At 41.6% G+C, this 24,649-nt stretch overlaps 1 protein-coding gene across 1 annotated transcript in view; it reads left to right on the top strand.

The window, feature by feature from the left end:
• The window catches only part of MYO3B (myosin IIIB), a 288,019-nt gene that overhangs the window by 16,719 nt on the left and 246,651 nt on the right, over positions 1-24,649 (top strand). The window contains exons 5-6 of the mRNA XM_087709242.1: positions 557-633; positions 16,487-16,632. Coding sequence (XP_087565368.1) covers positions 557-633; positions 16,487-16,632 — 223 coding nt within the window. The remainder of the gene's footprint in view (positions 1-556; positions 634-16,486; positions 16,633-24,649) is intronic.

The following is a 24,649-nucleotide window of genomic DNA, read 5'->3' as shown; positions in this document are numbered from 1 at the left end:
AAACAGTCATAGGTCACTTTTTCCAGTGCCATTGTAACTTTAAACAGTCACTAAATAAACTGTTGTAAGTCGAGGACTTCCTGTACTCTGTTGATACCAAATATTTAAAGTACAGGGCAAGAACAGAATAAGAAGGATGGAATGAGAACTTTGATTGTGTTCCTAAAGTAAAGGATTTTCTTGAGCTACATTGGATTCTTGTAAACTTTTCAGGCTGCAGAATCTATGATAAAAGTTTCGTGCGCAGCTTTAGTGATTTAAAAAAAAAAAAAACTTGGCTGTGTTCCAACTTTCACAGAAATTTCTTCTTTCTTTCTTTCGTCCTTATTTCCTCCCAGAATTATAGCAAGTTCTTGGTGCCTTAAGTGATTCTTAAACTATGAAGCAGCAGGCCAGCGCCAAAAACATTTAAGTTAAATTTGCCTAGCTTGCAAATCCTCCCCCAGTTAGTGGGAAAAACCTGCAAATCTATTGACATTGATTTTTCTCTCAGGCATTGTATGGAAAGGTAAACAAGCTTCCCAGCAAATGTTCAGAATGTCTTTTCTTACGACAGGTGTTTCTGCACAGCTCACCACTACCAGGCTGAGGAGAAACACTTCAGTTGGGACACCATTTTGGATGGCTCCTGAGGTAGGTTATAGCTATAATGTGCTGTGTATCTTGCTTTTTTAGTCCTGCTGGATGTGCTGCCCTAATTCTCTAAATCAGTGAGTTTTTAATTTTTTTTTGGACAACTTTAAGATTTCAACTCCCAGAATTCTTCAGCCAGGGATATCTTAAAGTTGCCTGTTCTAAATCCTTTGATGACTAGCCAAGAGAAATAAAAGTTAGGACTTCCCTCAATTTATATACCAAAAATGAATAAAGGAATACATCTAGCTGTTTGCTGGATTGTGATTTTGAAACTTATTGATTGATTGATTGATTGATTGATTGAACTTATGGCTCCCTATACTCCGTCGTGATTTAATTCAGTCTTTAAATATATGCTGCTCAGACTGAAGAACATGTTGTATGTTATCATTTTCCTGCGTTTTCTGCACTTCATTTAATAATGAAAATGGACTTTCAAAGATGGTGATAGCCATAACAGTGGATAAAGAAAAGTGAGGGCAGACTTTCACATTTAAAAATAGGTAGGCTTAAGACAGAGATGGTATTCTATTTTCTTCACTACCGGTTCAGTAGCGAGAGAGCACACATACTTCTACCTGTACAGAAGGTCCTTGATGACATCAGGGTAGGTGGGCGGAGCCTCACGCCACCGCCACTTCTGGTTCACCTGAACCAGTGAGAACCAGCATCATACCACCATACCATAAGAGGATGGAAACTTAGAGAGACACACTGAATGTATTCAGTAGAAGAAGAATAAGTATCAGATGAAAGAAAGAAAAAAGAAAAGTAGAAGTTGGAAAAGTGGAGTGGACAGAACAGTTGAAAGCTCTGAAGAGCACTTGGAAAATGAACAGACTTGCTATGACATGCAATGCTTTTGAGGATCTCATGTGTTACTAATCCTGCTTGTTAATGATTCAGCTTGTGCAATTCTTTTCCCAATGCTTGATTTACCACACTTTTCAGCTCAAACTTGTAAAACACAGCGGACAGGATATGTGGTATTTCTCCCACTCAGTGACTGATGCTTGTTTTATCCTAGGGAGAAAAATGGCTGAGTGGAGATTTACATTCACTTAGCCTCCTCAGTTACTAAACATGTTTTATTATTTGAGCCTGATTTTTGTCTAGAAATAGAAGATAAGGGTGAGCAATGCTCTAAAAACTGCAGAAAGTCTTTTGCTCCATCGTTAAAAATAATATTTTAAAGAGGTATGTGTAATCTTTTCTTCTTAAAAACAACAAATTTGTGGGCCTGTAAAAAGCACTAACAATTTTAGTGAAAGTTGGACAGTCTACGGTTTGAAACCTTGTTTGGTACAGTTTCCAGAGCTGCTTCTGATCACAATTAAAAGCAGTGATGTTGTTTGGATATTGTTTGGATGCCAGGACAATGTAGACTTTAAAATAGAATCATCACTGGAAAAAACAGAAGAGAAAGCATACTTCAGACAAACTTCCAAGAAGATCATCAACACAATCCTGCCAATTACCCAAAAAGTGGCAAATGAGGCTCCAACCACCAAAAGGTTGCCCTTCTCTGCACACCTATCCTCCGCGAGATGCGCTGGCTACCTGTTGATCTCCGGGTGCGCTTCAAGGTGCTACTTACCACCCATAAAGCCCTTCATGGTAGTGGATCTGGGTACTTGAGAGACCGCCTCCTGCCAATTACCTCCTCGCGACCTATTAGATCGCACAGATTAGGCCTCCTCCGAGTTCCATCCGCCAGTCAGTGCCGACTGGCAACTACGCGGAGGAGAGCCTTTTCAGTAGTAGCTCCGACCCTTTGGAACGATCTCCCCATGGAGATTCGTACCCTCACCACCGTCCAGACCTTCCGCACAGCCCTTAAGACCTGGCTATCCCGTCAGGCCTGGGGTTAAAGATTGCAATCCGCCCCCGCCCGAATGATGAATGTTGTGTTCTATTTTTAATTATGTAGTGTTTTATGTCTCACTGTCTTGTATTCCCCTCCCTATGAACTGTAAGCCGCCCTGAGTCCCCTCAGGGAAAAGGGCGGCCTATAAATAATAAACCTATAACCTATAACCTATAACCTATTAACCAACAAACAGATTGTATTGTAATATGGCTTGTCCCTTTAAAACGAAAGTGTCTCTGCGGAAGAAAAACGAATTTATGAGAGCTACCCTGTGTTGGAGATGATGTGCTGAATTAGATGCAGGGAGACCTAGTTTCTAGTCTTTCTTTAGGCACAGAAGCCATCTGGGTGACCTTGGGCCAGTCACTTTCTTTCAGTCCTAATCACCATCAGGTTCTGGGACAAGCGAGGAACAACTTCTCCCCTACCCTTGCTGCATCATGCATTGCTAAGCTTTGCTGTAAGAATTAGGCAAGTGCAATGCAGAACAAGCAGCCCCTGCAAAGTATCAAGACAAATGCTAAGATGAACAACTAAAAAGCCCCTCGCAGTACGATTTTTAGTCAGCTGAGAGTCCTGCTGTAAAAGCCAGTGTACGGTAATTATAACAGAGTTCCATTCATGCTCTCTAAATGATAACTTGAAATATCAAATGTATATTTCACATACTTCTATCTGTTCAGCCCCTTTTAATTAAGGTGTTTAAAAAGTATATTTGAATAAGAAAAGCTAGCCCGACAGAAATGACAGAACTATGAAATTGCAAATGGAAAGGTCAGTCTTAATACTTAAAATGATTTGTCAATAAACATTGCACTAGACTTATTTAGGGGGAAAAATGCCTGCTCCACACAGTATCTGCCTTTCCCCTCAGCATCTCTTATTCACTGCTTAGTAACCCTGAACATGGGGCTGAAGGTCAGCCCTAAGTTAATAGCTTTAGGTTTCTTTACTCCCCATTTAGTAACATTTGTTCTCTTACTGGGGTGGTTATTTTATTCTATGCCGCAATGCCATTTAAATAAGAGGTAGAGTCTGCTCAGTTTTAGGAAAATAACATCAGTGTTTCTCAACCTTGTAGACTTTAAAATGCATGTCGGCTGGGGAATTCTGGGAGTTGAAGTCCACATGTCTCAAAAGTTGCCAAAATTGAGAAACACTGATATTATTTAGAGAAAAATCGGGATATAGAATAAAGTTTACTTTTCAGATGTCTCAAAGAAATGGTGGGTTCCGGATCCCCTTCCAACTGGTATGGTTGGCACGGGCCCAGCATTGCCCACATGCACATGTGTGGCACGTGCATGCGTTGTAGCTGCAAACGATGCTTCCGCAAGCCTCCACGACACTCCAGCTGTTCAGTGGAGCATTGTGCAGACGCTGTTCGCATCATGTACGTGTGTGGAAGTGCCAAAAGCTTTAAAACATGGTAAAAAGCTTGGGCGGGCGGGTGGGCCCTCTAGAGCACCGTACTGGAACGGTATCCGGTGCTCCAGGCAGGCTCCAGTACGCCTGTACTGGGGCGTACCGCCTGCAACCCACCACAGTCTCAAAGGCATTTGAGAGCTCTTTTGATATAACAATATTTTTATAGTTGTAGCCAAATTTTAGTGGGTCAAGACTAGAGGATACAGCAAGGAAAAAGAAAAAAGATGAATGTGTGATTTTATGTGTGTGTTTATGTACAGTACATGCTTATTGATACAGGATTTATTTTTGCTTTTTTAATAAGCTTTTATTACTGCGATTATATTAAATTGTAGTGCCAGGAACAGGGGTGGTATTTTAGGCAGTTTGGACCTGTTCAGGTGAACTGGTAGTGGAAAATTTTGAGTAGTTCAGAGAACCGGCAAATACCATCTCTGGTTGTCCCCCCCACCCCGGTGGTTCCCTGTCCTACATTCCCTTGTTTTTTAGCTCAACTGATTTGTGCAGCAGAGCAGATTGAGCAAAAAAGCAGCTCAGCTCACCAGCGCTGACACCAAGGGCGGTCTTTGAGTGCTGCACGCGTGCACAAAGCGCACTTTCATAGAATCGGTAGGAAAAATTTCTAAATAGGTTTAGGAAAGATGCAAAATATGGGGATAAATATAGTTAATTTACTTTTTACTTTTATATTGTGTATTGCCTTTCCATGCAAAATAGCATTGAAATAAATTAGCAAACAGTATAAAAAGATGTAGTTAAAATACAGAACAATATTAAAACATAAAACTAAAGATAGCGTAGCTTAATTAAAAAGAAAAAAAGAAACAGCACGTGCAGGTTAAGCCAGCTCGAAATGGAAACCCCCACCACCTCTATCTGAATAAAATAGTCTTTGCTAGCTTCCGAAGGGCATCTTAGATAGAACTGGCTTGGCCTCAGTTATCAGCAAACTTCAGAGATCAATAATGAAAATTGAGAAAATCATCTTTCATAATGCCAATAAGTGTGTGTGCTATAGCGACAAGTTACAAAGAAGAATCTTAAATCTCTGGAGACTCATGTGATTTATTATTATTTACACAACAATGTGAAATCATAGCTGTCAATTCTTTACTTGGGGTTGGCACTGAATTCTTCCCAAGAACCTAGGATGTCATCCTATATTGATGTAGTATATATGTGCAGCCTTTTGTAATTGACAGATGGAAATTTTGTCAATCACAGATTTTCTAAGTGCTGTCCAAGAGTTTTTTGGTATGGCACCCTGTCTGATGATAACTACTGGGACCATTATGGCCCATTTATGCCATAAATTTTCAACTTCCCTCTTCAGATATTGATACTTCATAGTCTTCTCCAATTCTTCTATTCTACTATTCTACTACCCCTAGTATTCCCACATTAATTATCATTTTATTTTTTTCAACCACAATTAAATCTGGTGTGTTATGAGCCAAGGTATATCAATTTGAATTCAGAAATTCCACAATATTTCAACCTGCTTATTTTTTTTACTACTTTTTCAATTCTATATTCCCACTGATTTTTCACTTTTGCCACAAGATCATTTTTACAGGTGTTCCAGTGAATCATTTTGATCATTGTGTTATTGTGTCATTGTTTATAATCAGCTGGTGCATTCTTATTGCGCAAGCTAAATATATGATCTACTGTTTCCTCGGCTTCTTTGTATAATCTGCCCTTTGAATCACTTGATGATTTTTCAATTCTGGCCTTGACTGCTTTGGTTCAAATAACTTGTTCTTCCACGGTCAAAATCAAGCCTTCATTTTCTTCTTTTAATATTTCAATTATAATTGGAACATAAGCCATTGATTGGTTTCTACCTTTATCCATTTTCTCCTCAATCTTTTGTAGAAATTGATCATGTAATTTTTTTTTCTTGCCAGCATTCTGTTTGTGGTTTTATTACATTATTTTGATATTCATGATCTGTTTTCTTTACATTCCGTAAATGTATTTTCATTTGCATCAATGCTTGTTCTTGGTTGTCTTTTACTCAGCCAATGCATGCTTCTTTTCCTCAACAGTAAACCTCTGCCTCCTTTCTATAGGGATTTCTATAATCTATCAATATCACTATGAGGATACCACGTATAGTGAATAGTCATGAGTTTTCTTCTTTCTTTTTTGGTCCAACTGTCCAGTCCAGTTAATACTGTAATTCCAGCCATGTGTTGTATCGCAGGTAGAGCCTAAGTATTGATAACTTTAATGGATAGTTTCCACTGTTCTTTAGCACTTTTCTCTCTCTTTAGATGTATTCATATTCTTATTCTTGTGGGTTGCACAGTCAGACAGATGGATTTGACATCTTTGTAAATCTGTTGAGTCCTTCCCAAAGATCTGGGATAGGCAGACATTGTTATTTAATCATATTAAATGTATTATTATGGGATGTTAATGTGTTCAAAGTAAATCTGCCTTTTACAATTGACTGATGATGTTCAAGTTTGCTTGCTGCGCACATGTGCAATAGGTTAAAAAAAAAGCTTCTGCACATGTGCAGAAGCAAAAAACATAGGCACCACCGATAGAACCGTGGGTGTGGTCGGCTGAGTTACTACATACTCGGCCAAACCAGTTTGAACCGGTAGGAATCCACCTTTGGTTTGGTCTCCAGCTCTTGCTCGCAGGCTCAATCTTCTACCTTACGGTGCTGACAGAGAGTGACTGGCTCAAATTTTCCATTCTTGAGTATGGACTTGATCCTGGTTCTCTCCAGTCCTGTTTAACATCTTAACTATTTACACTGGGTCAGACTCAATAAATCTGGATCATTCGTTACCAGCAGCCTCAACATAATTTTTTAGAAATGTCACCTCTGTTCATGAAAAATTGCCAGCCATCTCCATTGTACTGTAACTGTACAGGCCTACTGTAACCTATCTTTCTTGAACTTCAATCCCTCATTCCACATCCCATACTTTCAAATTTCATAACTATCCCTGCAAGAATGGTCCAGGTAGGTTGTAGCTCCATTCAGCAAAGGTTATCCTGAATGCACATTCTGTAACGAAAGAGATTGGGCTCATTCATACATAACACATGGCATTGGCATTGTAGAGCAAATGGCCTCATCCAGCACAATTCAAACTTTGGAAGTTCTTTTCTAATTCTGATCTATATTATTCACGATTCAATGTCTATTGCATGAATCATGTGTCATTAATGTTAGGAGTCCGCCAATTAATAATATTGTTTGACTTTCTTTCTTTTCATAACGGGGCTGACTGAAGATGATTGAGCATATACATATTACGTTTGATGTTTGATATTTCAAAAGAGAAAATGAAAAGCAATTGATTTTTGCAGTGCCGGGTAAAATTAATTGAGACTTCTGAGTCACTTGCCTTCAAGGAAGTTATTTACATGACTTCAGGGAGGTGACTTTATTGGGAGCAGATGTTTTGAGGAAGTGGTTATAGAAATTAAATATGAAATATATGCTAATGTCCTATCCCACAATAATGATGACTTATTTTACAGCAGAGCATGGATATAGTAACATTCAGGGTCAGCAGCTGACTCCAGATCCTAATACTGTGAAATATCCTTATTCACTTTCTGCCTGCTATATATGCTGTGTTTCTCCAAAAATAAGACGGGGTCTTATTTTCTTTTGACCCCCGAAATAAGCACTTGGCCTTATTTTTGGGGAAGTTTTATTATTTTTGAGGTGCAGGAAGCAGTGAGCTTGGTCTCCTGGCTGCTACTGTGTTGCAATATTTTCAGGGAGGAATTATCTTAGCGCATGTGCTCAAAAGCCCGATTGGGCTTATTATCTGAAGAGGTCTTATTTTCATACAAACTAGAAATATGAAGATAGTTTACTAATCTTTTATAGAACTTTTAATAATAGCTTCCATTTTTGCCCACTATAGTTGAGAAAATATATAGAATATTCCAGTGGTGGAATTCAATTTTTTTTACTACCAGTTCTGTGGGCATAGCTTGGTGGGCGTGGTGTGGCTTGGTGGGTGTGGCTTGGTGGGCGTTGCAGGGGAAGGATACTGTAAAAATCTCTATTTCCTCCTAATCCGCTGGGACTCAGGAGGCAGATAATAGATGGGGGAGGGGCCAGTCAGAGGTGTATTTACCAGTTCTCTGAACTACTCAAAATTTCCACTACCGGTTCTTCAGAACTGGTCTAAACCTGCTGAATACCACCTCTGGAATATTCCCTTGGTGCTATGAGTAAATAAAATAAAATTAATGAAAACCAAGAGTTTTTGACAAAGCATTGTATCTGGTTATATTGGCTAGCTGTGCTACTTTTCTTAGTGTGAGGATACGAATTTAATATTGTCAGAATTGATTGATTTTTTCCATAATATACATTGCATATTATAATGTATCTCAATTCATTTTTCCTTTAAGCTGCCATATCTCATCAGCTACTTGACTGTTAACCTCATGAATGCAGAAATTGTTCCCTCAGAATACATTGCTCTTCACACCCCTAGCTTCCTTCCAATGGACTGGCCCACATAGAACAAATCTCCTGTTTCCTAGTCATAGCATTCCATCTTTGATATCTAAAGGCCTACAAGAATGTGGGATGTACATTCTTTGCCTTCTAGAGCCCAATCCACATCTTTATGATTTGATACACTGCAAAATATTTGAAGGATCATTTTTGCCATGGTGTACTCTCTGCACTTGGGAACTATCCACCTTGAGATTCGAACCGTGCAAAGTACTTATACCTTCTCCATTATGGGCCGTCTGGCACCAATCTCTTTTTGTTTTTGTATCAATCTATATGCTAATTTCCAATTCTCCCTCATCATTAACCATGAGTCCATGTAAGCCTTATTTCCATTGCCATGACAGTACTGTAAGATCTGTATATTACACACATCAATATTATATGACTTTTGGGTCTTACATTACATTACTGAACGTGGTGTCGAAAAGTAAAATGTTGATTCCTGTAACCAAACTGGTAGAGTTTTAATAGATTAGGGTTATTAAATTTGTTGCACAAATAAACCAGCTTTCCCTAAGCAGAATTGTGAGGCCTTTTCCCCATTTACATCTAGCCATCTAACCACCTCTATGGGACATGGACGGTTAAGAAGTGTAGAAAATAAATAAAAACAATGGCACCAAGAACATATTTTCAGTGCCAAATCCTCATCACTGCCTTTCTCTTATCCCAGATCAGAGAAGACAGGTTGTCCTAGAATGTACCAATCAGTGGTGGGGTTCAGCCAGTTCGCACCTATTTGGAAGAACCTGTTGTTAACTTTCTAAGCAGTTTGGAGAACTGGTTGTTGGAAGAAATCTCCTTTCGTTTTTTTCCACTTTACAGGGCTAATCCTGTAAGGAAGGCAGGAAGGAAACATTCTAGTGTTGTTTCTAGCTTAATTTTTATTGCCCTGCTTATAGAAACTGCCTCTCCGGTTAACCCTTATTACATTGTAGCAGCTAAAGCGAAGTGCCTATCGATGTGAGTGACATTGAGTTGGCCATGCCAACCCAGTCACATGACCACTGAGCCAAACTTACCCAGCTGGTCATTAGGTCAGAGAACCGGTTGTTAAATTATTTGAATCCCACCACTGGTACCAGTGCTAAAATTAGCCTTTCCTTCCCTTATTCAAAAACCACCCAAGGGCAGTCTAAAGGAGTATAACATTTGTCAGGCGTCATCATCTATTACCCTGTTGACCCAAAAATAAGACCCAACTGGAAAATAAGCCCTAGCATGATTTTTCAGGATGCTCATAATATAAGCCCTACCCCAAAATAAGCCCCCCCAAATTAATATAAGACCCAGTCTTATTTTCGGGGAAACATGGGTATCTTGCATGGCTGTAAGGACCTGATCAGCAATAGAGATAACATAGCAATGGGGGCAGCAAATGTCATACTGATGTAGATTTCTGTTCAAGTCAAGGTTGGGTGGAAAGTCTTCCAAGATAACAGTGGGAAAAGGCACTAAGAGTTATACTCCTGGTATTCACTGAAGACATAAGGTTGGGCAAGTCTCGACTGAATGATGGCTTGCGATTTTGTAAAAAACAAAAACAAAAAACCCACCTCTTGATCCCTCTGAAGTTTAAATAGTCCCAACTCATCAGACCTATCTCAACCACTCCTGAGTCCTAGGCACACTTACACTTACCTTCCCTACCGGTTTGCAAATGTGAGCACGTGCACCTGCACTTTTGGTGAAAAAAGGGCCTAAATGGGATGCCATAGAACTGGGACAGGTGGGTGGAGCCACCTGCACTTTCTGCTACCGGTAGAATACCACCGCTGCCTGGGAAGCATTTTTTCTCTATATACCTCTCCATTTCTTCCAAAGCATCTCCTCCTGAGACCTGGGTACTTGAGAGACCGCCTGCTGCCAATTACCTCCCAAAGACCCATTAGATCACACAGGGTTGGCCTCCTCCGGGTTCCGTCCACCAGCCAATGCCACCTGGCTACCACCCGGGGGAGGGCTTTCTCTGTGGCAGCTCCGGCCCTTTGGAATGAACTCCCCGCGGAGATTCGGACCCTCACCTCTCTCCAGGCCTTCCAGAAAGCCGTCAAAACCTGGCTGTGCCGGCAGGCCTGGGGTTGATGAGTTCCCCTCCCCTCTCGACCTGTATGGCTGTATGATTCTTGTTTATTTTAATCATGTCTATTGTGTTCTATGTTCCCTCTCCCCTTTTGAGTTGTTCGCCGCCCTGAGTCCCTCCCAGAGAAGGGCGGCATACAAATAAACTAAATCTGAATCTGAATCTGAGACATGTTTAGGATGATAACTGCTACATTAACAATGGTCTTATTTTCTAAAGTTATGGAGTGCTTCTTGAGACAGCTCTTCAATGCAAAGTGCTGACTTAGCCATTTCCTCCTTTTTTACTTTTCAAATCAGGAACTTTTTAAAGCTGGGCATATATATTATTAATTGTTTATGGCTCAATTAACTAATTAGATTTGCTGTCCACTTTCTCTTTCTTATAAATTGTTCTCATTGTGCTTATCAGTCATACATGCTACTACTGAACTGAAGTTTCTGTCTATAAATTAGATTTATGTTTTCCCCAACTCATAAAAAGAAAACATCAAGAACAAGCTTGAAATTTATAGAAGTACATTTAACTTAACAATATAGGTATGGATGGGCAAATCCTTGTAATAGCATTCCCTATAGGCAGAAAATGAGGTGTGACTATTGGGAGAAAATGTGGAAAACCACAGGAGGGTTATATAATGGCATTGTCTGAAGAAGAGGAAGTCTCAACGGTTGGAGCCGAATTTGGTTTTGTTATAAATCCCACTTGCTAACGTTGAATTGGAAACCATAATTGTATGCTGTACCATGTGCCCCTTTTGACAGAGAACATCATGTGAGAAAACTACAACTTTATTGCCTAGCTACATCCATAGTTATGTTGAAAGAAATGTCCTTCTGGGTTCAGCTCCAAGTGGGGAAGAAGACACTGGAGACATGGAGGCTGCTTGGAAAGATGGTTTATTGTTGGACAGGGCCACATGGCTTGAGCCCTGAACAGAAAAGGTGATCACATGTTTCAATGTTGATGGAGAAGAAGAGAAGGAAGGGCTGAGAAAGGGGCTTGCTAGGCTTTTTATGCCCTGTTTAGTCCCACCTCTCTGTTTCCTGTTCCTGTGTAAGAAATGTATTCTGATTGGTTGTCAGACTCCCATGGTGCCATGCAGGGGGCTACTCTCTAGGCTGTTTTGAATCCATAGATGAGTTCTCAGATGCCATGTGGAGAGTTGAGTATTATCCCTTCCCCCTACAGCTGCAGTGGGGAAATCTTTATTATGTAAAGTGGGCTAGCCTGGCCTTCTTAATGGGCCTATTGACAAAGTGGGGGTGGGCAAGAAGCTACAGGCAACTATTCTGTCTTTTAAAGCATGTTTCTTTCTTTTCACATCCAGAGAAATATTCTGCCTTTTCAATATTTCCTAGGATATTTCATTTTTCTGGGAGAGGGCTGGATGATAACTTCCCACAGTTATAAAGGTCATTTCTTCCAGGACATTGCAGCGTAACACTCTCTTAGTAGTACATAAGTTCCATCTGTATTGTGACTTCTTGAAATAATCTCAGTGATGTTAGAAAGGATAGCCAAAATATAAAAATAAGAGCGATACACTATTTTGCCTTCTTAATTATAAACATGGATATACTTTTTTCAGCTTAATTTTCCATACCACTGCTGAAACGGATTTGATTTTTTTTTGATTTTTGATTTGATTTTATTGAGATTTGTAGGCCGCCCTTTTCCCTGAGGGGACTCAGGGCGGCTCACACAAAATCGGGGAAGGGGAAATACAGACAATAACAAAGACACATATAATAAAAACAGTAACCAACATGCATTCATCATTCGGGGGGGGGCAACTATCTTCATCCCCAGGCCTGACGGGCTAGCCAGTTCTTCAAGGCTGTGCGGAAGGCCTGGACGGTGGTGAGGGTACGAATCTCCACGGGGAGTTCGTTCCAAAGGGTCGGGGCGACTACTGAGAAGGCCCTCCTCCTTGTAGTTGCCAGCCGACACTGGCTGGCCGATGGAATACGGAGGAGGCCCAATCTGTGTGATCTTATTGGTCGCAGGGAGGTAATTGGCAGAAGGCGGTCTCTCAAGTATCCAGATCCACTACCATGTAGGGCTTTATGGGTGATTAACAGCACCTTGAAGCGCATCCGGAAGTCGACAGGTAGCCAGCGCAGCTCGCGGAGGATAGGTGTAATGTGGGTGAACCGCGGTGCACCCACTATCGCTCGCGCGGCTGCGTTCTGCACTAGCTGAAGACGCCGGATGCTCTTCAAGGGCAGCCCCATGTAGAGCACATTGCAGTATTCCAGCCTAGAGGTCACGAGGGCCCGAGTGACTGTTGTGAGTGCCTCCCGATTCAGGTAGGGTCGCAACTGGCGCACCAGGCGTACCTGGGCGAATGCCCCCCTAGCCACAGCCGTCAAATGGTGGTCGAATGATAGCTGTGGATCTAGGAGGACTCCCAAGTTGCGGACCCTCTCTGAGGGGTATAGAGTTTGGCCCCCCAGCCTGAGAGATGGAATATTGGTGGAATCCTTGGGAGGGAAACACAACAGCCACTCGGTCTTTTCTGGGTTGAGCACATGCTTGTTAGCCCTCATCCAGTCCATAACCGCCTCCAGACCCCGGCTCATCACGTCTGCCGCTTCATTGAGTTGGCACGGGGCGGACAGATACAGTTGAGTATCGTCCGCATATTGATGGTATCTAATCCCGTGCCTGCGGATGATCTCTCCCAGCGGTTTCATGTAGATGTTGAATAGTAGGGGGGATAAGACCGAGCCCTGAGGCACCCCATATGTTAGGGGCCTAGGGGACGATCTCTGCCCCCCCACTAACACCGACTGCGACCTGTCCGAGAGGTAGGAAGAGAACCACCGCAACACGGTGCCTCCCACCCCCACCTCCCGCAGTCGTCGCAGAAGGATACCATGGTCGATGGTATCGAAAGCCGCTGAGAGGTCAAGGAGAACCAGGATGGAGGAATGTCCTCCATCTCTGGCTCTCCATAGATCATCAGTCAATGCGACCAAAGCGGTTTCAGTGCTGTAACCGGGTCTGAAGCCTGACTGGAAGGGGTCGAGATAGTTTGCTTCCTCCAAGGACCGCTGGAGCTGAAAGGCCACCACCTTCTCAACAACCTTCCCAAGAAAGGGAAGGTTGGAGACTGGACGATAGTTATTAAGGACAGCTGGATCCAAAGATGGCTTCTTTAGGAGGGGTCTCACCACCGCCGCCTTCAGTGCGGCGGGGAAGTTCCCCTCCCGAAGAGAGGCGGTCACGACCGCCTGGATCCAGCCTCGTGTCACCTCACTGCTGCTGGTAACCAGCCATGAGGGACACGGGTCCAGTACGCAGGTGGAGGCACTCACAGCCCTCATGGCCTTGTCCACATCCCCGGGGGTAACATCCTGAAACTCAACCCAGAGGTGTTCCATCTGATCCTCTTGTGCCTCGGCTGGAACTGCAGGGGTGGAGTCCAAGTCCGACCGAAACCGAGCAATTTTGTCCGCTAAGAATTGGGCATAATCCTCAGCTCTGCCCTGTAAGGGTTCCCCCGCCTCCCTTTTATTTAATAGGGAGCGGGTTATCTTAAACAGGGCGGCTGGGCGGGACTCAGCGGACGCAACCAAGGTGGCTATATGGGATCTTTTCGCTGCCCTAAGCGCTCTGGTGTATTCCTTGGTGCAGGTGGTTACCATTGCTCGGTTCGATTCGGACTTATTGGACCTCCATCGGTGCTCTAGGCATCTCCTCCGGCGCTTCATCTCCCGGAGTTCCTCGGTGAACCAAGGAGGTCTCCGGGATCCGCCGCCTCGGAGGGGCCGTAGTGGCGCAATCCGGTCGAGGGCCTCTGATGCTGCCGAATGCCAGGCAGCAGCCAAAGTCTCTACCGGATTGTGGGCGAAAGAATCAGGAATGACCCCAAGTTCCGTCTGGAACCTTAATGGTTCCATGAGTCGCCTGGGGCGGAACCACCTGGTCGGTTCCTCCTCCCTACAGTGGGGGTTTGGCCTCCGGAAGTCGAGCCTCAGTAGGCAGTGGTCTGTCCACGACAGGGGTATGATGTCATTACCCCTCAGACCAAGATCACAAATCCACTGCTCCGAGAGGAATACGAGGTCGAGCGTGTGCCCCGCCGAATGGGTCGGGCCCCGAATTACTTGGGTCAAGCCCATGGCTGTCATGGAAGCCATGAACTCCTGCGCCCCGTCAGAGTTTTCACCGAGCGACGGCAGATTAAAGTCCCCCAGGACCATCAACCTAGGGAACTCAATTGCCAGCTCGGCTACCGACTCGAGGAGCGAGGGGAGGGCTGCTGCAACGCTGTTGGGAGGCAGGTACGTTAACAGCAGACCCACTTGACCCTTGAGGTCCAACTTTATCAGCAGAGACTCACACCCGACAAGCTCCGGAGCAGGGACCCTACGAGGAACTAACGACTCCCGGATAACAACGGCCACACCCCCACCCCTTCCCTGGGCTCTCGGCTGGTGTAGCACCTGAAATCCTTCTGGGCACAGCTCTACAAGGGGGACTCCTCCCTCTGGGCCCAGCCAGGTTTCAGTAATACATGCCAGGTCTGCCCTCTCGTCTAAAATTAAGTCCCGGACGAGAGGAGCTTTATGTACTACAGACCTGGCATTTAGCGACAGCAGCCTGAGTCCAGGGTCCTGATCACTTGCGCCATCTGGTCTCGGAGTGGGACTCATAGGGCCGGAAGGAGGGATCTCTGTAATGTAGCGAACCCTCCTTCCCCGGTAATGGCCTGCCCTAAAGTCCCCGCCGTATCTGCCCCTCCCTGTTACGACCGTAATACCCCGACCCTCTCCCGTGTCTCTGGTCCCCTCAACCACCCCCATGGCCCCCGCGTCTCCCGGCAGGTCCTCCGAATCATACATACCCATGCACTCCCCCAACCAGTCCCCACGTAGAAGTTAAAAAACACAAAAATTTACAGCAATATGATAATAAAAGTGGGCCATTCATTCAATCACAACCAGTCCCATACACTCATCATACTATTTAAAAAATTGCGCAATTAGATGTATAACAATATGAAAAAAGGGGGGGGGAGAGGTACTCCGTTTCGGAGTATGATTCACAAAAGTTTAACACCATAGTAAATGTGTCCATCTTCAAGATGTCACAAATCTTTTTATTCTTTTATTGATAATCAATTATTATAAGAGTTTACTGAAGCTAGGATGCTAATACCTTCAAAATGCTGATATTACTACTAAATACTCCTACTAATACTCCTACTCCTACTCCAGCTAAAGAACTAGCACCTGTGATCTCACAATCTTTTTGTAAAGGTAAAGGTTCCCCCGCACATGCATGCTAGTTGTTTCTGGCTCTAGGGGACAGTGTTTCAAAGCTGAAGAGCCAGCGCTGTCTGAAGACATCTCCGTGGTCATATGGCCGGCATGACTAAATGCTGAAGGCACATGGAGCGCTGTTATCTTCCCACCAAAGTGGTCCTTATTTTTCTACTTGCATTTTTACGTGCTTTCGAATTGCTAGGTTGGCAGAAGCTGTGACAAGTAATGGGAGCTCACCCCATTACACGGAACTAGGGATTCGAACCGCTGAACTACCGACCTTCTGATCTTAGCCACTGAGCCACTGCGTCCTTCAATTTTGTGTATATAACAGTAATAAATACTTATAGAAAAGCTGCACTTTCCTTTACATACATGTAAGTTATAGGGATAGAAGATAATGATGCTTAAAATGGAAATGTAATGAATAACTACAGAATTATTATTATTTCAATTGCTATAATCTCTTGTAATGTTCAGCATCATGAATTTAACTCCCTGAACCGCATTCTGTGTGTAATATTAAATAGTACGACTGCTAGTTGAGCATTTAAGTTGTAACTATAATAAGAAATATGTGAATGGACACTGGTAATAAGGCAGCGGGTATGTGTATAATTCGTAGGTAATGGGGACATTACTGTCTCAAAGGTTAATGTCCATTGTCTTTTATCTAACAGGTTATTGCTTGTGAACAACAATATGACTATTCTTATGATGCCCGTTGTGATGTGTGGTCTCTTGGAATCACGGCTATTGAACTTGGTGACGGAGATCCACCTTTGTTTGACATGCATCCTGTGAAGACCCTGTTCAAAATCCCAAGGTAGGGCACTAGGTGGCTCTCTTGGCTAACTGGATCTTGCTTGCACTGACAACAGCAATTCAAGAGTAAAAATACCTATTTGGTGCATCATTACATCTTACATTACGTTAATTGGAAGATATGTAGAAATAAATGCTACTGTTGAGGAGGTCTGCATATAAGCAATGAGGTTTTTTAGAAAAAGAATATTTGAATTTTTACTATTGAAGGCTCTTTTTTAAAAAAAATATGATTTGCTTATTTAGCTTTTGCAAATCACTTTCCATCTCAAAAATAATTTGTTTCCCAACAAGGGCAGAGGATTCTCCAAAAAATACAACGTTTTAACGGGCTGTTTCTGAAAGAAGAATGGTTGAATGGTTCAAATAGAAGCTTTTTAAGTATGCCGGATCAACAACACCTATTATTTCTATCTTCTTTCTTTTATTTTCATATTATTTCTAAGCATCCTTGAAAGTGCAAGGAACCTACACTTTCTTCCATAAGATTTGTTCTGTTTTTCCTGGCAGCAAGCAAAAGACAGGGCATTACAACTGTGAAGTATGAATTAATTGCCGGACATTTATAACAAATAGCCTTTCTGAAGCATTTGCTTTAAATTGGTTGTCAGTTTGGAATAGCCTGCCACTTCTGTGTCCAGAAGGAAAGATACCCACCGGGCAATTAGAAAATTAAAACCTTAGACAATGGGAATATTTGACCCTTTCTTATCTGTACAATCACACAATTATCATGGGGCTTTTTACCAAACGCTATTTGCATTTCTGATTAAGTCTATTTATATGTAGATGAAGCTTTCCAACATTCTGCACAGTATTATCTCTTTCCCACAACTGGGTTGGAGAGCTGCTATCCTCTTTCAGAGATTATTCAAACTTAAACAGCAATTCAAGGTTTTTTTTTCCCCTTTGCACATGTGTAGCAATTAAAGTCAGGGAGAGTTCAAATATATAAACTAATGCCCATACATTTTTATCAGAGAGAAGCTGAAAATGGCTGGAAAGAGCAAAAGTCTTGATGGAGTACGGCAAAATATCGGCAGGTCAAAGAAAGGTATATGGAAAGGGCATGTGAATTTTTGCCTTCCAGGTCATGATGTATTTCTTTCTTTCCATGAATGGTTTTCGATAACATGCCAAAATAAGACTTCCTACACTTTTTACATGAGACAAAACACTACACTTAGCAAGCAAGCTCCTTAAATGGCTGTCTTTAAAAAAAATAAAAAACAAAAATCCAAATTTTTAGCAGATGACACCAAGCTGGCAGGAATAGCCAACAATCCAGAAGAAAGGCTAAAGATACAGAAGGATCTTGACAAACATGAGCATTGGGCACTATCTAATAAAATGAAATTAAATGGTGAAAAGAGTAAGGTTTTACATTTAGGCAAGAAAAACGAAATGCACAGGTACAGTATAGGTGGTACCTTGCTCAATAGTAGTAACTGTGAAAGGGATCTTGGAGTCCTAGTGGACAACCATTTAAATATGAGCCAGCAGTGTGCAGCAGCTGCCAAAAAAGCCAACACAGTTCTAGGCTGCATAAACAGAGGGAAAGAATCAAGATCACGTGAAGTGTTAATACCACTTTATAATGCCTTGGTAAGGCCACCCTTGGAGTACTGCATTCAGTTTTGGTCACCACGATGTAGAAAAGATGCGGAGACTCTAGAAAGAGTGCAGAGAACAGCAACAAAGATGATTAGGGACTGGAGACCAAAACATATGAAGAACAGTTGCAGGAACTGGGTATGTCTAGTTTAATAGAAAGAAGGACTAGGGGAGACATGATAGCAGTGTTCTAATATCTCAGGGGTTGCCACAAAGAAGAGGGAGTCAAACTATTTTCCAAGGTACCTGAGGGTAGAACTAGAAGCAATGGGTGGAAACTAATCAAGGAGAGAAGCAACTTAGAACTGAGGAGAAATTTCCTGACAGTTAAAACAATTAATTAGTGGAACAGCTTGCCTCCAGAAGTTGCGAATGCCCCAACACTGGAAGTCTTTATGATGATGTTGGATAGCCATTTGTCTGAAATGGTATAGGGTTTCCTGCCTAGGCAGGGGGTGGGACTAGAAGACCTCCAAGGTCCCTTCCAACTCTGCTATTGTATTGTATTGTAAATTCTTTGACACGAGAAAAATGTGTAGCTCAATCAGGAATATTCCACAGAAGACACAAAAGAAAGTGGAAAAGATCCTTGTATATGAGTATATCAAAGAAGGAAGATGCAAAATAATGTGCAAATTACCAAAACATTGTGTTAATTTCTTACAATGTTTTCTTTTTCTTGAGACTTACAAATAAGTATAAAGCCATACATTGAGAGACAAATGCAAAATGAATGGATAGCTTTGAGAAAAGATAGGAGAACATGAGACCGGATAGCTAATATAAAGTGGATTCATTTATCAGATTTCTAAGTTTGCTCATAACAATTCTGGTGGATTTCAGTATTAAAAACAGTTCAAAACAGTATAGCTGTCAGGATTCCAAGATGGCTTCCAAGCCTGACAATAGCATATAGAATAAAAATAAGTAAACATCCAGAGAAAACTATAAAAACAGAACCTGGACAAAAAAAATTCCCACAAGAAGTTCACAATAGTCTGAGTCAAAGGCTGGAGAGAAGAGCCAGGGTTTTGAAGCCCATTTCCATAAGATTAGGGAAAGACCCACGTCGATCTCTCCAGGGAACAGCCATTGTGGTGTAGGAAGTTAGCACCCACCTCTCTCCTAGGAAAATGAGATATTTTAGGAAATATTAAAAGGGAAGAATATTTCCCCTAAAAGACAGGCAGAAACTCACCCCCCCCATCTTTGTCAATGGGCCATTAAGGCCTGAGCCAGTCTATTCTACATAACAGAGATTTACCTCCTTCAGGCAGAGCCATAGTAGGAATTGTCAAAAGCCCTTTCATTACATAATCACCCAGCAAGGCTCAACCAAGCCTGGGACACAGACAACCTACAAAGTTATCCATGCATGGCCCCATGGGAGTCTGACAACGAATCAAAACACAAGCTCAAATTCAAAAGTCCAGAGTCGGCATAAAACCCAGGCACTCTCAGCATCTCTTCCGTTTTTTGCCCAGGACCTCAATCCATGTGATCCTGTCCGCTATTAAACCTTCTTTCCAAGTAGTCTTCATGTTTCCAGTGTCTTTCTCCCCACTTGGAACTAAACCCAGATGGACATTTCTTCCAACAGTACCCATAGCTACCTGGACTTGCTAAGGCCAAGCCGAAGTCTTTCCTCTGCATCCAGACCCCTACAGCCTCCAGGCTCTGGGACAAGGCCTTGACTTGATTCCCTTGGTCAGACAAGGTTCTACAGCTGGGTGTAATCAACATAATAGTAATAACACATGACCACAAACCAATTATGACCTTGCCCAGCATTGTGAGTCTTGTGTAGATGTTTAACAGAAGAGGCAAACGCTCTGTGGTACTCCACAAACCAAAAGCTTTGGATTCATTATTTCACACTTATCAGCAATGACTCAAACAGACAACTGAAAAAGGATAATAACCCCAGTGCCACGCCCTCCTCTATTAATTCCTCTTAGCAATCCAGAAAGATACCATGATTGTTGGTAATGAAAGCTGCTAATGAATCAAGAAGAACCAAGATGGCTGCTGCACTCCTATCTTAACTTTACAAGAGCTTATCAAGCAGCACATTCAGTACTATCTTAGTAGGATGCCCTAGTCCGGTGATGGCTAATCTTTTCTGGACCAAATACCCAAAGCGCGTGCTCGAACCCCCAAAATTCAATTTTGTCCTCTGCATGCGCCCCTCCTCCTGCGCATGCACCCGGACCCCCTGCACATTCCCCGTGCATGCACATGCAGTCCTCACATGCATCCCACACCCCTGTGCATGTGTGCACGCCCCCCACATGTGCCCCACCCCCACAGCAGAGTCCAGAAGAGCAGCAGGCTGGCGGGAGGTATGCACGTATGCGCAGCAGAGCTGAACTGGGGCAACGGCTCGCATGCCATTAGAGAGGGCACTGCGTGCCACCTCTGGCACATGTGACATACACTATCTTGCCAAAAGTATTCGCTCACAACTGAGTCTGATTATGTGGATGGGTGAGCGAATGAATACTTTTGGCAATATAGTGTAGGTTCGCCATCACAGCCCTAGTCTGAAACCATACTGAAAAGACCCCATTACTATTATTTATTTACATTTGTAGTAACTATCCAACTCTAAGACACACTGTGTGGGATGTAAAACAACAACAACAACAAAAACCCAGCAAAACCAAGTGAAAAGTAATACAGACAGTCCAGACTAAATGAAACACAATACAACAAGAAACCACAGTGGCCTAAAAAAATGCATTAATCTGAGGTTTAAGATTTTTCTGGAACCCCAGGAGAGAAGGTGATGTCCTTATATCGGGCAAGGAATCTGTTCTAGAGTTGGGGCTATGACAGAGAAGGCATGATTTCTTGGTACTGTAAGAGGACATTGTTTAATACAGAGAATTTGGAGTGTACCCTCTCTTATGGAACGTGCTAAGTGGCCACAGAGAGGCAGTCACTCAGACATCTAGGCCCTATGCCATGCCTAGATTAATTGTCTACTAAGCAGTTTTCTCCAAGGCCCACTGAAATCGCCACCAGACCGTTTTCTCAATATCTTTTCCTAGAAAGCCCTTCTTAGAATGTCAGGATAGTCTAAACCATCTTAGTTATTTGCTACAACTTGGATTTTTAGGAAGTTAAAAGCTGCCTAGGAACAGCCTGCCTTTCGCTGCTGTAACAATTTGCATGTGTGTTTGACTTCTAAATTAAGTTGAACATGCCTTCTACTTTAGCAACTTGTTTGTTAGCCCAAATATCTGAATAGATGGAAAGGACTCAAAAGGAGCATTTTGACTCTGAGCCAAACAGTATATGACATTGATTCCCTGGTTTGCCCTTGAGCATGAATAGCCAGTGCTGAGATCCAATCTTAACTGGGACTCTTTTGCCGCCGTGGAAGGTCCACGAGAGGACCTTTGTATATTGCTGTAATTATTGTTACAGAGTGCAGAACTGAGCAGCATTTTATCTGCGAACAGATGAAGTCAGTTGAGTTCAGTAACAGGACAGGCAACATTATGAAGTATCGATTTGCTGTACTTGACTCATTTTTGCATAGCATTCTTTTTTCCCCTCCCTATTATTTTGATTTCATTAATTCTGCATGGTTGTTTTAGCTGACTGGGCTGAACTGCCTCCTAATTGAGGGACTCTAAACTACGCTCCTAAGAGAAGGAGGTGGAATCTTGTTTTCGGGATCCTCCATCTATACCATTTTCTGGCAAGGATAGTTGAAAGTGATATTTACTTTTGTACCTCTTACAGCTTACAGAGGGTTTTGTATAAGCTTTCCCAGATGAAGCAAGGTTCAGTTCTTTATAAACATAGTTTAATAAAGCCCCTTTAGAGGGAACAATGTGAAGCTCAAGATATGGCCATAAGAGTGATGAGTAAATGCATCCCAAAGAGACTTTGGGGGCAGATTTAAGGATGTGTGGGGGGAAAAGTGGCATCAGTTTTACTGATTGACACCATATGAAAATCCCTGCATCTATAGAGGCATTCAGAAGTTAAGCTGACCATGTCAAAAACAAGCCACAGATTCTCATGTTTCCTCACCCACCTCTTCTTATGGTGTTATCACAAATTAGCCATTAGGACCATTCCATGGTGGCGTAGCGGTTAGAATGTGGTACTGCAGGCTACTTCTGCCGATTACCGGCTGCCAGCAGTTTGCCAGATCGAATCTCACCAGGCTTAAGGTTGACTCAGCCTTCCATCCTTCCGAGGTGGATAAAATGAGGACCCAGATTGTTGGGGCAATAGGCTGACTCTGTAAACCACTTAGAGAGGGCTGTAAAAGCACTGTGAAGCAGTATATAAGTCTATGCTATTGCTATTCCTTTCTATATTCTACTAGAATTAGTTGATCAATATACTATAAACCTGAATTTATCTTAACTGATTTATTAAAGCAAGCAAGCACCATAGTCCATGTTTAAAAATTGTTTGATTTAAGCCATGGGTAAAATAATCCTTACTTGTCTGGTTTAGAGAAAACAGTAAGCTGCCATTAATAATGTTTCTAAGCTTTTTCTTGTGGCTGCTTTGGAGAACAGAATGAGGAAGTGGGAGTGGAGCCATCTAAAGATATGTTTTTGTTATGGTACAGTAAACAATTAATATATAATCATCAGATCATGTCTGAATACAATTATTGGATCAAAGCTAATATGCATAGCGCTTTGTATATTTTATTTATTTATTTCCGCAATGGAGATTCTCTTCTGTGTAACTGAAGATTGGATCTACTGCTGCACTTATAACACTGATTTCATGATTATCATATTGCTTATAATAAAATAAGTTGCTTTAAAAAGTATCACTGCATTGAGCTTTAAATTACAATTTTCTTAGATGGCTAAATTTGGAAAAGTTTACATAATTTCACATAGATTTAAATTCTCTGTTACTGTATATTTTGGATGTGGAAGTACAGGAAAGATGCATGTTCTTCTCCAAATCAAATTCCAGATAATCTCACTGAAATTCAATAACTCTTTAGCATTCTTTAACTATTACATTAAATATATTATATTATATTCCTTAATATATCATTCGTATAAAAAGACAAATGATGATCCGTTAAGGATAATATATAACAATTGTTAAGCCTAGCAAAGCATGACGCAACACTTGTAGTGTATATAAATTTAATTGTGGTTGTTTAAAGGGAAGTGTATATTCTTTAGATGACTTGCAATTCCATGTTAGAATGCCACTTATCCCATGGGGTATATAGTTAAGAACAATTAATGCTATTTAATACCCCCAAATCCTCTTGCATTAGGCACAATTGGGGTGGGAAAGAGTTTGCACTATAAATAGGTCTAGATTGACCCTTTTATTTATTCCCGTGATTTATATCCTGCCTTCTTGTCAGACTCTAAGTAATTTACAACATTAAATTAATAAAACTCAATACAGCAAAATATAAAATTGTGGTTGTGGTTGCTGTTGTTGTTCCTCAGCCATCATTCTTTTTCAGGGATATAATTGAAAAGAATATTATTATGATATAATCCTTTGCACCAGATAAGCATAATTGGACGTATATATAGACTTATTCCATTTTTAAAAAATGTTATGGTGTAATAACTATTACTTCTTCAACATTAGGGAAGATTTGGCTTAATGATTATGATTCACGGTACTTTACAATTTGTACACACACAGGTGAAAGGTTGAAAAAGTCAGATCCCACACCATGAACATCATTAGGTGGACCATTTTCCTTTTGTAATTTAGATCCTTCTGTTGAAGATTTGAAAATATATTCTAGAGACAGATGACATGTTAACAAAATCATTTCATGGTTGAATGTCTTCTTGGTATGATTTATCTTTATTTGAAGGCACTGGAGGTCCTTATTTGGGAGATTTATGAGCTAGCCAAAAATCTATTTTGATGAAAGAGAATGTGAGTATTTATTGAAAATTCTTAGTCTTGATCAGAAAAAAAAGAACCCTGGTTGATAAAACTATGGGTTTTTTTTGGGGGGGGAGCAATATAATTAGGAGGAAAATAACTATACAGTTAACTATAGCTAAACCACCCATAAGCAGATAAATAAAATAAATGAGATAAATAAATACATAAAGTGAAATTAAATGAAGCTAGTGCATGAATGAAGAATGCTGTTTTTCTTCTTAGTGCAGCCTAAGAACATCGGCTACTTTACATATTTATTGTTGTATAACTGTGGTTTCTCTCAAAGTAACTTCCCAGAACAATCTGTCATCTAGAGTACAAGAATGCAAAGGATTAGAAATAATGAAATTTGTTCTACAGGGTCACCTGAATTACAGCAGGATATTAATTCAGGTCCTTTAACAAGAATGACGGTGGTATAGTATAAATACATATTCCAAACTTGTCTTATCGAGAAAGTTTAATCCTTGATGACAATGTCACTA

The sequence above is a fragment of the Thamnophis sirtalis genome, unplaced genomic scaffold (assembly GCF_051295495.1).
Source record: "Thamnophis sirtalis isolate CommonGarterSnake01/CBP01778 unplaced genomic scaffold, rThaSir2_p1.2 scaffold_1, whole genome shotgun sequence".
Classification (NCBI taxonomy): domain Eukaryota; kingdom Metazoa; phylum Chordata; class Lepidosauria; order Squamata; family Natricidae; genus Thamnophis; species Thamnophis sirtalis.
The sequence above is the reverse complement of the archived record's forward strand: the minus strand, read 5'-3'. Positions and strand labels throughout refer to the sequence as shown.